Genomic DNA, 14,607 nt, shown 5'->3' on the forward strand with positions numbered 1-14,607 from the left:
AGCACATGGTTATGCGTCCAGATTACCCAACAGCACTGGGGAAGGATTCCTGCTACAGTGTAAACTTAAACTGACAGATACAGAGGACTCTGGGGCTTGCATGATCCATTTTGGGCTTCTTCAGTTTTGGTGTTTTTGTGAATTTGCAAGATGCTCTTTTAATGCATGCCGTCTGTGAATTAATGTGTATAGAGTTGAAATTAGAACAAGATCAAACCGAGGTTTACACAAAAATGTTAACCCCTAAGCCAAACTCTGAATTGAAAATTTATGGAAGAAATGGTAGCAAAAGTTAGGAAACATGACCATAGGGGAGGAGGTGGGGGGCATCTCCAGGACAAGGATGAGATGTGGCCTAGGACAAAGGAGGTGCCCAAGAATCAATGAGGGTGACCTTAGCTATGACTTACTACATTGGGGATATGGAACCTGAAGAGGCCACCGCCCACCTGTATCCAGAAAGGAACTCCAGTGCAGTGATAGAGACACCAACCCACCCACAAAATTTTCAACTCCAAATTTACCCTGTCTACAAGTAATACAGGCATGGGGGTGGGAGCGGAGACTGAGGGAATGGCCAACCAATAACTGGCCCAACCTGAGACCCATCCTATGGAGAAGCATCAATCACTAACACTATTGATGATATTCTGGTTTGCTTGCAGACAGAATAGGAAAAAAGATTGTGGGACCCGAATGGGATAGGAACTCTGCAGGAAGACTAACAAAGTCAACTAACCAGGACCCTTGGGGCTCTCAGAGTCTGAACCACCAACCAAAGAAAGAACAGACAAAGGCTGGACCTAGGCCTTCCTGTACCTATGTAGCACATGTGCAGCTTGGTCTTCATGTGGGTCCTGAACAGCTGGAGCAGGGGCTATCCCAAAAGCTCTGGCCTGTCTGTGGGATATGTTGTTCTAGCTGGGCTGCCTTGTCTGGCCTCAAAGTGAGAGGAAGCACCCAGCCTTGCAGCTACTTGAAATGCCAGGGTAGGAGAGATACCCAGGGGGAGCTCCCACTTGCCCAGAGGAGAAGGGGACAGGGGAAGGATTGTGGGAGGAGTAACCAGGAGGAAGGCAGTGAGTGGGATGTAAAGTGAATAAGAAAAAAAATAAATAAGGAAAAAAAAATAAGCCAAGTTTCAATCCTGTTGCTAGTCTGTGACACTGTGAACATTTACAAAAGCCTCTGCCCTTCCCTCAGAAGCTCTTCCCTATATAATCCAGACATTTTGGTCTCCCCTCTCTTTCTTCTTCCCCTTCTCTCCTGCTTCTCTCTGCATTCGTGATTTCTTTCTTTCTCTTCCCTGTCTTCTCTCTCCCTTCCCATGCAACTTCCCTGGCTTCAGTCCTGGGGGCCACTGAACCTATCCAAGAGCAGCTTCCCAATAATCCTACATTTAATTTAATCTAAACTGACTGAACTGGCTCATTTCACTGGCAGAGAAATAACTTATCACCTGTTTCTAAATGTGAACGGACATCCAGGACCTGGGAAGACTTGATGGACAAGCTAGTTTTTCATGGTTAACTCTCTGAATTCTTTGTCTTCCCAGTTCTACACCCCTCCTCTAATCGCCCCTTCCCCTGATCTCCAAGAAAACCACAAGAGGAAGCATGATTTGTAAATCAGTAAGTTGGGCTGGAGAGGTGGCCCAGCAGGTACAGGTGACCTCAGTTCAATCCTCGGAACTTACATTGTGGAAGGACAGAACTGACTCCCCTCAGGTTGTCCTCTGACTTCCAAACGCATGCCATGTCATACATGCACACACACACCCCAATAAATAAATGCAAAAATATTATTTAAACATATGTATGTGTTGACTAAAAGAATCTGGAAACACTAAGCTAAGGAGGGAAAAAAGGTAAGATATAGAAATGGATTTGCCAAAACTCACCATCAGAGGGCACAACCGTACTGCAATATGCAGCACCCACGCTCTGCCAGGACGCCGGCCTCTGGTGTGCCTAAGAGACAAAAGCCAGGCAAACTGTCAGGGCAAACTGATTCTAGACACATGTGCTCCAAATAACGCTAGTGTTTGAGTAAGAATGATGGACTCTTCATGGAAAAGAAGAAAATGCAAATAAATGGAAACAATAAAAGGTATTCCTAGCAGCCTAGCAACAAGCACACTGCAAACAAACACATCCTCCCATATACATGGGTAGTCTCACACTAAACAACATGAGAACCATACCTAAGCAATTGTCTTTACTGACTTTTGCTGTTAGACCTCAGACTGGCATCTTCCATCAGTTATGAGAACGAGATGCACTGAGCATTTCCAGTATTGAGTGGGCTCTGAATCTTGCTGTTTGCTTTCCTTATTAAAATCTCGGACAGGCAGCCTCAGTGCTTGAGCCCAGAGCATTAGAAGGAAGCCACAGCCGCACACTTTAGCCACATCTTCATAGCGCAGTGCTGCAGCCAGGAATCCAGACTGAAGTCCTCAGAATTAAGCTGGGCTTCAAGGAGAATACTGAATACATTTCTAAGTAAGTCTTTCCTTTGAACCTCTCTCCCAGTCCCCAAACGTGTGACAGGAGGAAGCTGGAAGGCACTAAATAAAACCCATCCGAGACATTTAGGATTCCAGAACAGTGCACAGGGTAACTCAGCTGTGCCACAGGGCGCACGGATCTCGTTACCTCCCACCTCCTAAGACGTGGGGGACAGAAGGCTGAGTGTGGTGTCTGGATTGAGAACAGCCCAGCAGACTCTTGTGTTTGAATCTTTTGTCCCTAGTTGTTGGAACCATTTATGAAGGATCAGGAGGTGTGGCCTTGTGGGGGTAAGTATGTCACTGGGGGTGGGCTTTGAGGTTTCAAAAGCCCAAGCCAGGCCCAGTGTCTGCTGCTTCTGTATAAGAGTAAATAAACCTCTAGTTATCGGTCTGGCACCACATATGCCTGCATGCCACCATGCTTCCTGCCATGATGATTATGGACTAACCCTCTGAGTTCCGAAAGCAAGGCCTAATTAAATGCCTTCTTTTGTAAGTTGCCTTGGTCATAGTGTCTTTTCCGAGCAATAGAAAAGTACCCAGGACACTAATATTTAAAAAAAATATAAATAAATCATTTAAATTACTGGAGAGAAAGTTTGTGGATTGTTTTTTCTTTCAGTTTAAAATTTTGATTCATAGGACTTAATTTCGGTCACATTTAAGAAAGAAACACAGCTAACCTCTCTTCCACGACACCACAGCTAACGGATGTAGTGAATAACCCATCTTCATCTCACCTCAGACGGCACCTCCCTCCCTTTCCAAATACTTATATGAAATTTCAATCTGTTTCTGAACCTTTGCTCTGTCCAGAACTGTCTGCTCGCATCCTGACAACCATGATGGTTTCACGTTCCGGGTTAATGGTAAATTTTAGTATCTGATTTGGCTAGCTGTCATGAGAAATATGTGTGTGTGTGTGTATCTGGCACGTAGAACAGTACCTGGGCTACAGTAAGGGCTCAGGAAGTACAAAGCATTTTGCTTTGAGACCATGCTAATTCCACAGGCCTGGCACTGACTGGGTAGACCAGGTTATCCTCAAACTCACAGGGATTTACTTGCCTCTGGGATTACAGGTGAGTACTGCTCTACCTGATGGAGCCTGGAATTCCATGTCTCCTTTTGAATCTTTATCTGTATACTAGAGAAGCATTTTACAGAGTTCTCATCACAGAGTCTGCATCTGTTCCCACGAATGCTTTCTGTGTTGTAGTGTAGTAGCCAGCGTTGAATGCGTGACCCTGAGTCTTGATTTTCTTCGTGCACATCTGCTCTATTGGCCTGTTATCTCACTATCATTTCTGAGTTGCTGTTTTCTTTGTGATCTAATCTGGGAATTCTTCATTAGGAAAGTCTAGCCTCCTTACATTTATTTATAGGTATATAAAACATATATTTAGTCTTTTCCACTATGCAATTTTAGAGTCTTTTGTGTTTGTAATGTTTTTCTCTTTGTCAATATGGAAGATTAAACCCAGGGCCTTGACCATGATGGGCAAGCAGTATTGTTTGAAATTTTATGTGTGTTCTGACTGCTGCTTTCTTGTTTAAATAGTTTACTTAGTGAACTAAAGCATGGGGATGGATGCTTGCTGTCCCAGCACCCAGGAGAGAGAGGCAGGAGGATCACAAACTGCAGTTTATAACGTTGGTTTTTGTGACTTGGCTCTGTCTTTCCCCTTAGCTCTTTAAATGTTGTTACTGCTCAGTAAGGTCTACTCTGGCCACTCCTGTCAAACATTGATCCAGCATTTGCCTCTCCTGATGGCCTTCAGGTATATAGTCCTACCCAAAGTTAAGTAACTTTCCCCTGATTTTGGTAGGCCCAATTCTTTTAAGTAAATTACTCACTTAGTTTATGGCTGTATTCTCTGACCTACAGGACAAGAATTTTTGACTGGTTCAACCACTGACAGTGCTTGTGAAATAACAAGTCCTCATCAAATAAATGCTAAGTCAATATTGACAATGACGGCTTGTAGAAAATACATATTATATTAAAACAAAGGTCTTCCCTCTGTTATGAGCACAGAGGCTTTTTTTTTTTTTTTTTTTTTTGAGCTGAGGACCGAACCCAGGACCTTGCTCTACCACTGAGCTAAATCCCCAACCCCGAGCACGGAGGCTTTTTATGTCCCTTTTCCAATCAGTTTAGTTCAGGTGTCAATTATCTACCCGCCTTCCTGCTTACCTCAACACTCATTGTGTGAAGTTTTGGCTGGCCTTTCTTAGATGACCATGGGTGGCTTACATAAAGCACGAGTTTATCCAGTATTAGTCCTTTGTTCTCCTCACTGCCCTTTGGAGGCCTCAGGGATTCAGACTCTGATCTGAGGGTATGAGCCCACATTTGTTTTCATCTTAACTCTCTAGAGACTGGGCTCCATGCTAGCTGCTGATTCTGTAGCTAGAGTTTCTGCTTTTATTGCTTCAAGGACCAAACTTCTTCCTGAAGAGGGGGTCTTGAGAAATGAATTTTCTGAAGCCTGACATATGAGTTCCTAACAATCTTTCCTGGAAGACTTGTTAAAGTCCTGAATGTTGCTTTTGGGGAGTCTGAGGCCAGCCACCAACTCTGGAGAACTTGCTTGCCTGGCTTTGCTGGAGATCTGCAACCACAGGTGTCACCGTTTGAGGTCTCTCTGGACGTCTGTCTGGCCTTCGCCAGGTTTGGCTGTCACCCTCTATACAAAGTGCTATGGGACCGCTCCCATAGCATGGTTGTGTTGAAGACAAAGCTTAGAATTCAGTTTCTTACTCTCCTTTATGCTTCGGTGTGAGGAGAGAAGGGAGGGACGGTTACATTCACTGGGTCATTATCATTATGCAGTTTGATATGCAGTTATGACCATCTGTGAGCAGGAGAGAGCAAAGTGGGAAGAAATCCCAGGCACTGAGCACTCCCTTCAGTAACATTTTGTCAGACTCAGTTTATCTAGGTCCATCTAGTTTGCTCTCTTCTTCCCCCAGTCAGTCAGTCTGCCAGTCAGTCAGTCTGTCTCTGACTCTCTCCCTTCCAGCTCCCTTCCCTCTGTCTCTCTTTTGATGTTTATGAAATACAGTTCCAGGAGGTCAAAGCTGGCCTGAGTCTTGCCATGTAGTCAACAGTGATGCTGACCTCTCACCCTCTTCTCTACACCTCAGGTGTTGGGATGATAGGCAGGCAGAATTGTGCCTCATTTCTCCCAGAACATCTTAAAAGACGTCCAAACCATCAGAACACTTCACCTGAAAATACTTCAGACCACATTTGCTGGAACACTGTAAAAACCAGAGGCCTCTAGGATTTTTACAAATTGTCCTTGGCAATATTTTCTGTAGAACAACAGTACAGGGCATGATTTCTGTTAGATGCTGCAGGGCATGGATTGGCAGGCCAGCCACCTCTGTCTGAAGAGTTTTATTGGAACACAGTTGAGCTTACTCATACCTACCACTGGTCAACGAACACTCTAAACAGCAGATTTCAATGGCAGTGGTGAGAGGGAGGAGTAATTGCAACAGAAACCACGGGGTCTTAGAGGGGTAGACTCTCTGCTGTGCAGCACCTTAAGAGACCCTTAGCTGGCTCTCACTATAGAATGAAGCTTATATGATGTGGGGATTAACTCTCCAGACCACGTCTGCACTGATACTGACAATCACAACTAAAAATTACATTTAGAGGCAGGTTTTCACTGCTGCGCAGGCCAGTCTCAGACTTCTGGCACAAGCTATTGTCTTCCTCAGCCTCCCCAACTTACAGCCACCATCCCAAGCTGTTATCATAAAAACGTCCAGACACACATATAGGTCTGTAATTTTCTTTAAGATTTCTCATGAGAAATTTGTTGAGACTAACATAAACAAGAAGGATTTTGTTCTAGCTGCTTCTCCTTGAAATATGGTAACACTACAGAGGAAAAACAATAAATCAAAAGCAAGCAGGAAATTGGTAATGGATGCTCAACACCAAAGAAGTGACTGCTGCTCACCCCTGCGTCCTGTGATCCCCACATCAGAGTTATCTGTGCTGCATCTCTTTATGTTACAGTAAAACAGTAAGCTTTTTCGTTTTCTTTTGTTCTAAAGTAGCAAGCATCTCATAAGTATTTGGCTAATATTAACATAAAAAACCTACCGGGAAGTTTGCTGGGAGCCAAGAATGGTGGTCTATGCATATCAGCACCTGTGGCCAGAAAAAGCCTCACTGTGCCATAGCCTAGATCTGTCAGATTCTATGTTCCTGTTACCCTCCATCAGTATGACCCACGTGCTTACAAAGATGGATCCCTTCAATACTGTCTCCAAGTGTCTTTTTCAAGACCAGAGTATTCATCTGGCTGGGCTAGCTCAGTGAACAAAGTGTGTTGCCTCTTGAGGACATAAGAACTTGAGTTTGGTCACCATATCCTAGCTGATATTCCCGAGGAAGCTTCCTACCCAACCAGAGGCAAGGCCAGCATTCTGAAACCCAGAAGCCCCTCGGCCAGATTAGAGACCCTTGGGTGGAAACCCTGTTCTACCAGAGGCCATCCAGGCCATCAGAAATCCAGTTCCCAACTCAGGTAGAGACCCTCTACTTAACCGCAGGGCACTCCAGCCAGAGGACCAGAGGGAAAACAGAAACCAAGGACGAAACACCCATCCCAACAAAGACAAACCCAGCACCTAGGCCTACAATCGCTCCAAAGCCAAATGCCCAAAAGTCAGTGTAAAAACACAGTCAACAACAGCCAGGACAACATGTCACCAACAGAACACAGGAGAGGAACGGAAGAGGGAATCTCAGCTGTTGACGATACAGCAGAAGAGATAGAGACACATTGATCCAAGAAAATGTTAAATCTAAAAAACTCAAAATCAGGGGTACTATGACAAGGTCAAACCTAAGAATAATAGGAATAAAAGAAGAAGATTCTCAGCTCAAAGCCTCAGAAAATATTTTTAACAAGATCATAGAAAAAAAAAGATTTTAACCTAAAGAAGGACATGCCCATAAAAGTAAAAGAAGCTTCAGAACAATAGATTGGGCCAGAAAAAAGAATGCCCTTGCTACACAACAATCAAAACACCAAACACACAGAACAAAGACAGAATATTAAAAGCCGCAAGGGAAAAGGCCAAGTAACACATAGAGGCTGACCTATCAAAAGGACACCAACTTCTCAAGACTGATGGAAAGCCTGTGGAAACGTAAGAGCAGTAGATCCATGGGTACTGGTTTCCAGATGGACTATAGGCACTGTGATCGGAATGCAAGTCAGCTGTGACTTCCTGAATATCCTTCCCTCCCTCTTGTGAAGGGAGGGAAGGGAGAGAGGGAGGAAGGGAGGGAGGGAGAGAGGGAGGGGAGGGAGGAAGGGAAACAGGAAGGGAGGAAGGGAAGAAAAAGGAGGACACAGGATAGGAGAGGGCCAGTTGGGAAAGGAGGTTAATGGAGTAGATAGAAGGGACCTGAGAAAGGATGGACAGTGGATGTAGTCACAATGTATTACACACGAGTATGGCATTACACACACACACACACACACACACACACACACATATCACTCTTTAAAAGCAGACACAGTGAAATGCGTTTGTAGTCCCAGTGCTGCGGGGTTGGGGAAGAAGCACAGGAGGAACCTGGAGACTTGCTGACCAGACTATCCAAATTGCAGTGAGCCTATCTCCAAAAAAAAAAAAAAAAAAAAAAAAAAAAAAAAAAAGGCGGCAGATGGTACCTAAAGAATGACACCCAAGGCTGTTCCCCAGCCTCCCTCCTCTTCCTCCCTCCCTCCTTCCCTCTCCCTCCCCCCCCTCCAGAGTCTATGGCATTCTATAATTAACAGTATAAAACTACTGCAGTTGGCCTACAGCAATACCAGTGTGCTCAATTTGTTTTTTTCCACGTTTATCTCCTGACGCAATAAAACTATTGAAGCCGCACACCAGTGACAGACTCTTACTACCTTCAACCAGTGTACCCACCTCGACAGAATGGGGGACCCTGGAGTTATTAGAAAAGTTATTCGTTATTGGGACCTGGAACTTCAGGCCCCAAGATGCAGTTTCTCACCTGTTCTATTAATCCTACCCCTGTCGATGATTTCACTTAAGGGTGAGCTTTTGTTTGAACTTTAATTTTCTCCAGTAACTCACTCACCAGCCATTTCCGTAAGGGATCTGACTCTTCTGAAAAGTCTCACTCGTTAGAAAGTATAGTACATTTTCAAAAGCACGAGGATCTGTACCCTGAAATCAGTGTAAGGTTAGCCCTCCCATGTGAAAGACAGAGAGTCCAAGTTTTTCAGAAACGTCCCTTTAGACAGCAACAAAAACAAACAATTACACTGAACTTCAGGACGTATTTTCTGTTTGGATAACAAGGAGACAAAGTGTCTTATGAGACCAAGTGTCTTATGCAGTTTAAGTTAGAGGGCTATTAAGATTTGTGACTTAGTGCTTTAATATCAGAAAGTTACTCATCCTTTGCTTATTTAAAATGATTGTTAGACTTTATTATATCTGGACTAATATTTTCCCCACTAGATACATTGTAATGTCATAAAAAAAAGTCATGCTTAAATATATAAAGTATATGCCTTCAATTCCCAAGGCAACTTCTGTTCTTAGGAAGTTACTAAATCTATCCAAGAGAAGTGACTTTAAAAAACACTTACTGCCAGGAGCTGGAGAGATGGCTCAGTAGTTAAGAGTGCTTACCCCTCTTTCAGAGAACCCAGGATTGGTTTTCAGCACCTACACCAAGTGGCTCACAAACACTTGTAACTTCAGCTCCAGAGAGATCAGTGCCCTCTTCTGGAGTTCTCAGGCATGCTGGAGGTGTACATGAACTCACAAGAACCCACACATACACATAAAAAGAATAAATTAAAAACAACAACAACAACAAAAAAAAAAAAAACCCGAAGTCTTAGCTGGGACCAAGATGGTGATCAAGCCTATGTTCCCAGCACCTGGGAGGTAGAGGCAGGAGGATTTCGAACTTAAGGCTATCTTTGACGATGTACTGAGTTTGAGGCCAGTCAGAACTACATGGGACCCTGTCTCAAACAAACAAAACAGGGAAGAGTTTTTGTTTTTGTTTTGGGCTGCGGTTCTCGGTTCTCTGTAGCAAAGGATGACCTTGAATCTCTTCTCCTGCCTTCAGCTTGAAAGCATGGAGGGTGAAAGGCAAGCATTTCCTCAGGGATCATTTGTGATGCTGGGTACTGAAGCCACAGCACTGGCACTGAAAACGTTAGGCAAGCGTGCTTACCAGCTCGGCTACACCCCAGTCCTTGTACTACTTTTAAACAAATTATATCTTAAAGCTCATCTTCTTTAACAAGTCCGTACACTGTTCCTGGATTCTGTCCATGCCCCTTTTGTTCCATAATGCTGTCTTCTAATATCTGTTCTGATGACCGACTTCCCTTCAGGGCTACGGTCAGCCAGTAGCCTGCATTAATCTCCTTACATATTGGTACCTCTCAGTATGCCGGGAGGATAGAAACTTCATAAAGACTTACTTCACTGAATCCTCGTGCCTTCTTTTTTTCAATCTCAGCTTCTTTGACAAGCTTTATGACGGCTTTGTACTCTACTCTTTCTGCTGGGGAATTATTACTGATGCTTTATTTACTGCGGAGGGATTCTGAGAAATGAGAAGAGATGACGACGGCTACAGACGTTTGGGGATACTTAGAGCATCCCTTATGTATATATTAAAAGTCTGTTTTACTTTTGGCTGCTGCCGGCGGATTCCACGTTACATTAAGGTGGTTAATAACTATACTGTTAACTATTTTTAGATGGCAAAATACCCAACCACAAAAATTCCTAAGAATCCTTATCCATGAAAATCCTTATCGTCATATAAATATTAGCATTTGTTCTTGATAAAAATGTATACTGTTCAAAAAAGAATCAAAGCAGAATGCCACCTGTCAGATTGACTGAAGAGACACAGTTTGGAAAACGCTCAATCGCGTGTCAAGAGTGGAATGTGATGTAGTGTTCTCCTTGGAACTTGAATCTGTGGGTCCCTCTCTATTCCCATTTAAGTCTGTGAAGTCTCCAGTCACCACTGCAATGACCCTGAGAGACAGTTGCATCTAAATGAACACACCAAAGTAAAACTTCTCTCTCTGAAGAGACTTAAAGGTAGAAAAATAGAGAGAACTTCTGGAAGTATTCGATTTTGGCTCGATGGTAGGTCAACAGGTGTTAATTACATCAGTCTGTGGGTTTTAAAGTGCAGTATTGTGTGGTGTGTGAAAATACTCTTTCCTGTTTGGGGGACTCCTGGGGCAGTTCTGACATCTGCTCCCTACACTGTGGCATCTGCATGACCCAGGAGTTTGGCAGACAGAGGTGCAGACTCCCAGCTCCCACCTCAGCCCTCTGGCATGGTAACCAGGTTACTAGGAAATTCTTAGGCACACAGAAGCTTGAAGAGCCTTGTGTAGCTCACCCAAAGGAGATTCAAGGGCACTGGGGAGCAATCAGTGTGGTGGTCTCAGACCTCCACCTCTCTCTTGTCAAGACCCTGGCAGAAGCAAGAGAGTTTCACAGAGAATTCATGTGACAGAACAGAAAGAATGCTGCTCAGACAGCTTGTAAACTAGATTCTCAAGTCATATCTAGTTCCATGACCTTGAACCAGACTTCGTCTGCGAAATGAACGGGTCTTACAGCAGACACTGTGAGTCTTTACAACTCGGAAAGCTCTGAATTTGTGAAGACAAATATCGATGTGTTCTCTCCCGACATGTGTCACACACGATGAAGTAGTTGAGGGAACTGATTTAACGGTTCGTGCAGCTGGGAGAAACGGTTCAAGAGGCCTGAGTATCGCTTTGGGGCCTTGCCCCTCTAACACTTGGGATTAATTCAGCTCTGAAGCTGAGCCTCTCTCTTTTTCACACTTGAATTCTGAAAGATGCACAGTGGTGAATAACTTAGGTGGTGGGTGGCAGCTATTAATAATCCCACCCGCTTCCTTTGTTCCCGAATACAGATAAAAACACAGGTAACAAAAGCGTTCCAGAGATGAAAACAGCTCTTACATTGTGCACCAGAGCTGGAGAATGAGAGTGTTCTTAGGAGATCAGAGTTAAAGCGTTTAGAGGTAAAGGGTCGAGGAAAAAAAAATAAAACCAATATGTATGTGAACATGTGAATGCACCCATGTAGAGAAAATGACACTAATGTGCATCTGTACATGTGAACACAAATATGTAGATAATATGATACTAATTGCATGCGTACACATGAATACACATATGTAGGGAAAACAAAACTAACACATGTGTACACATGAATGCACATATGAACAGAAAGGAAAACTAACACATGTGTGTACACATGAATGCACATATGTAGGGAAAACAAAACTAACACATGTGTACACATGAATGCACATATGAACAGAAAGGAAAACTAACACATGTGTGTACACATGAATGCACATATGTAGGGAAAACAAAACCAACACATGTGTACACATGAATGCACATATGTAGGGAAAACAAAACCAACACATGTGTACACATGAATGCACATATGTAGGGGAAACAAAACCAACACATGTGTACACATGAATGCACATATGTAGGGAAAACAAAACTAACACATGTGTACACATGAATGCACATATGTAAAGAAAACAAAACTAACACATGTGTACACATGAATGCACATATGTAGAGAAAAGAAAACTAATACATATGTACACATGAATGCATATATGTAGGGAAAAAAAAACTATCATGCATGTGTGCATTTGAATGTATATATGTAGAGAAAATAAAACACACATACACACATGTGAATGCACATACAGAGAAAAATAAAACACCCATACGTATATGTGAATGCATATACATAGGGAAGATAAAGCAAATGTAGCAACATATTAATAACGTAAATCTAGATGGGGTATAGGACCATATGTACATTGCATTCTTCCTATAATTTTCTTTAGATTTGAGAATATTCAAAATAAAAAACTGAGGGAGAACAAACTGACATGACTATCCACTGACTCCAATATGCTTCTTGCATTATTTTTTTAACAAGTAAAATGTATAAGATTTAATTTTTTGGGTAAACATAAAGCTTCAGAAAAGCTAGAATAGGGTGGAAAAAGGCAGTAAGCAGGGCATTTTAATAACTCGCGGTGCTTCTTTAATGAAGTAAACAATATCCAGCCACAGGGTGGGAGATGGCCCAGGCAGGAGGGCTTGTCAAGAAAGTGCCCTGGACCCATGCAAAGGCTCAGTGTGGGGCTCACTGCAAGCCCAGTGCTGGTGGAGGGGGCAGGGACTGCGTGCAGGGGACTCACTGGCCAGCCAGTTTAATCAAACAGAGATAAAGAAGAAAGTGGTAAGGAAGAAAGGGAGACACCTGAGGTCAACCTTGGGCTCTACACAAGTGAACTCACATAAGTACGCATGTACGTATACACACACGTGAACATGCATGTGCACATAAACACACACACACACACACACACACACCCCACAGGGGGGCAGTACATAAATAGGCCTGAAGTGACTTTCATTTTCGCTCTGGCATCAGCTAATATTGGAAAGAACACAGCTTTCTCTTCCTGCCCTGTGAGGAGAGGGGTGCAGTAGGTGCGGTGAGCATCGCTCTCCCGTATCGCTCTCCCTCCCACGTGCGCCTGAGCGGAAAGGATTTCTACTCAGGAAACAGACAACAGGCGAGTTCCAGCACTGCAGTAGGTGTGCTTCAACACCCTTTCCATGCGCTCATCACTTCCGGACCCAGTCAATGCGCGCATGGCTTTCTGGGATGATCACCCTGCTGCGGCACTGGTAACAGACACAGGGACCAGGAGCAGCCAATGCTCCTTCACCACTTCCAGACAGTCCACAGCGATGCCACCCAGAACAAACAAACAAACTTTAGTTAATGAGATATTTAAATACATTTGTTCTTAATACCCCGGGGCTTCATAAAAACATGTCAAATTCGAAGACTTTTTTCTTGTTTCTCTGTTAGCTAAGTGGATGGATTTGTTTTATTTTGCTGTTAAGCTTCACAAAGAGGCTGTTGTTAAAACTCTTACAAATCAAACCAGCACAGCGTAGTGTAAAGGGATGTAGACAAGGCAGTTGGGGTGATTTTCATACATAATTGAAAGCCCAACTCACCATAGCTCTTTGCTTATTCTGCCTGAAGGCAGCCGCGCTCCACTGACTGACTGGCTGGGCGTCACGTGCGACTAACCTCTCGGTCAACAGTTCGAGTCACAGCCTCACAGTCTAAGCAGGACACAGGCTCAACTACATATTAATAATGATTCTTCTTACAAACACCACTACCATCTTCATTCTGCAAGGATTATGGACACCTAGGAATGATAATTCATGACGTTTGCTTAGTGCCAAAACTATCCATTGATTTAAAAATGAATAAATCTCAAAAGCAATGTATAGTAAATGTGTAAATTATAGTGTGCAACATATAAACACATTATTATTATTTTACCTTTACAGGTATATGAATGTATAGATATTAATGACTATTGAACATGTGAAATATATACATATAATAGCTAATTGAATATGTCAATGTGATTACTCTTAAGACACATGGAGGTGGTGTATCATTTTTACATTATGTAGCTCTGGAGAGAAAGGTTTGGAAATTGGGGATGGAAACAAAGAGCGTTGACAATATTGTAATATGCATTTTCTGTGGTAGTATTAAATGTCAATTTACCAGAATCTAGAATCACTTAGGAGTCATCTCCAGGAGCTCATGAGGGGATATGGACATAAAGGTTAGCTCTGAGATTGTCTACAAGGTATTATCTTAATTATAATAATCGATGTGGAAAGTCCCATCTTAACTGTAGGCCACTCCCCAGCCGAGGACTCCGGCCAGTTATATATAAAGTATAAAAAGCGAGCTGTGTGCTGGCACACACGTATGCACGCACGGCTCTGCTCCTTAAGCTTTTTCCATACAATACAGTTAGAGCATATTCTTTCCCCTCCCCCAACTCCCCCCAGATCTTCCCCTGCCTCCCCAGTTTCATGCTTCATGCACTCTCTCTCTTTTTTTCAAAAACAAAAACAAACAAACAAACAAAC

General features: G+C 43.2%; 1 protein-coding gene across 2 annotated transcripts in view; it reads right to left on the reverse strand.

Moving 5' to 3' along the window:
• Positions 1-14,607, reverse strand: part of Mcu (mitochondrial calcium uniporter) — a 164,693-nt gene that overhangs the window by 41,124 nt on the left and 108,962 nt on the right. For both annotated transcript variants that reach the window (XM_087597257.1, NM_001106398.1), the window contains 1 exon segment: positions 1,901-1,970. In XM_087597257.1, coding sequence (XP_087453383.1) covers positions 1,901-1,970 — 70 coding nt within the window.

The sequence above is a fragment of the Rattus norvegicus genome, chromosome 20 (assembly GCF_021556685.1).
Source record: "Rattus norvegicus strain SHRSP/BbbUtx chromosome 20, alternate assembly SHRSP_T2T, whole genome shotgun sequence".
Lineage (NCBI taxonomy): Eukaryota > Metazoa > Chordata > Mammalia > Rodentia > Muridae > Rattus > Rattus norvegicus.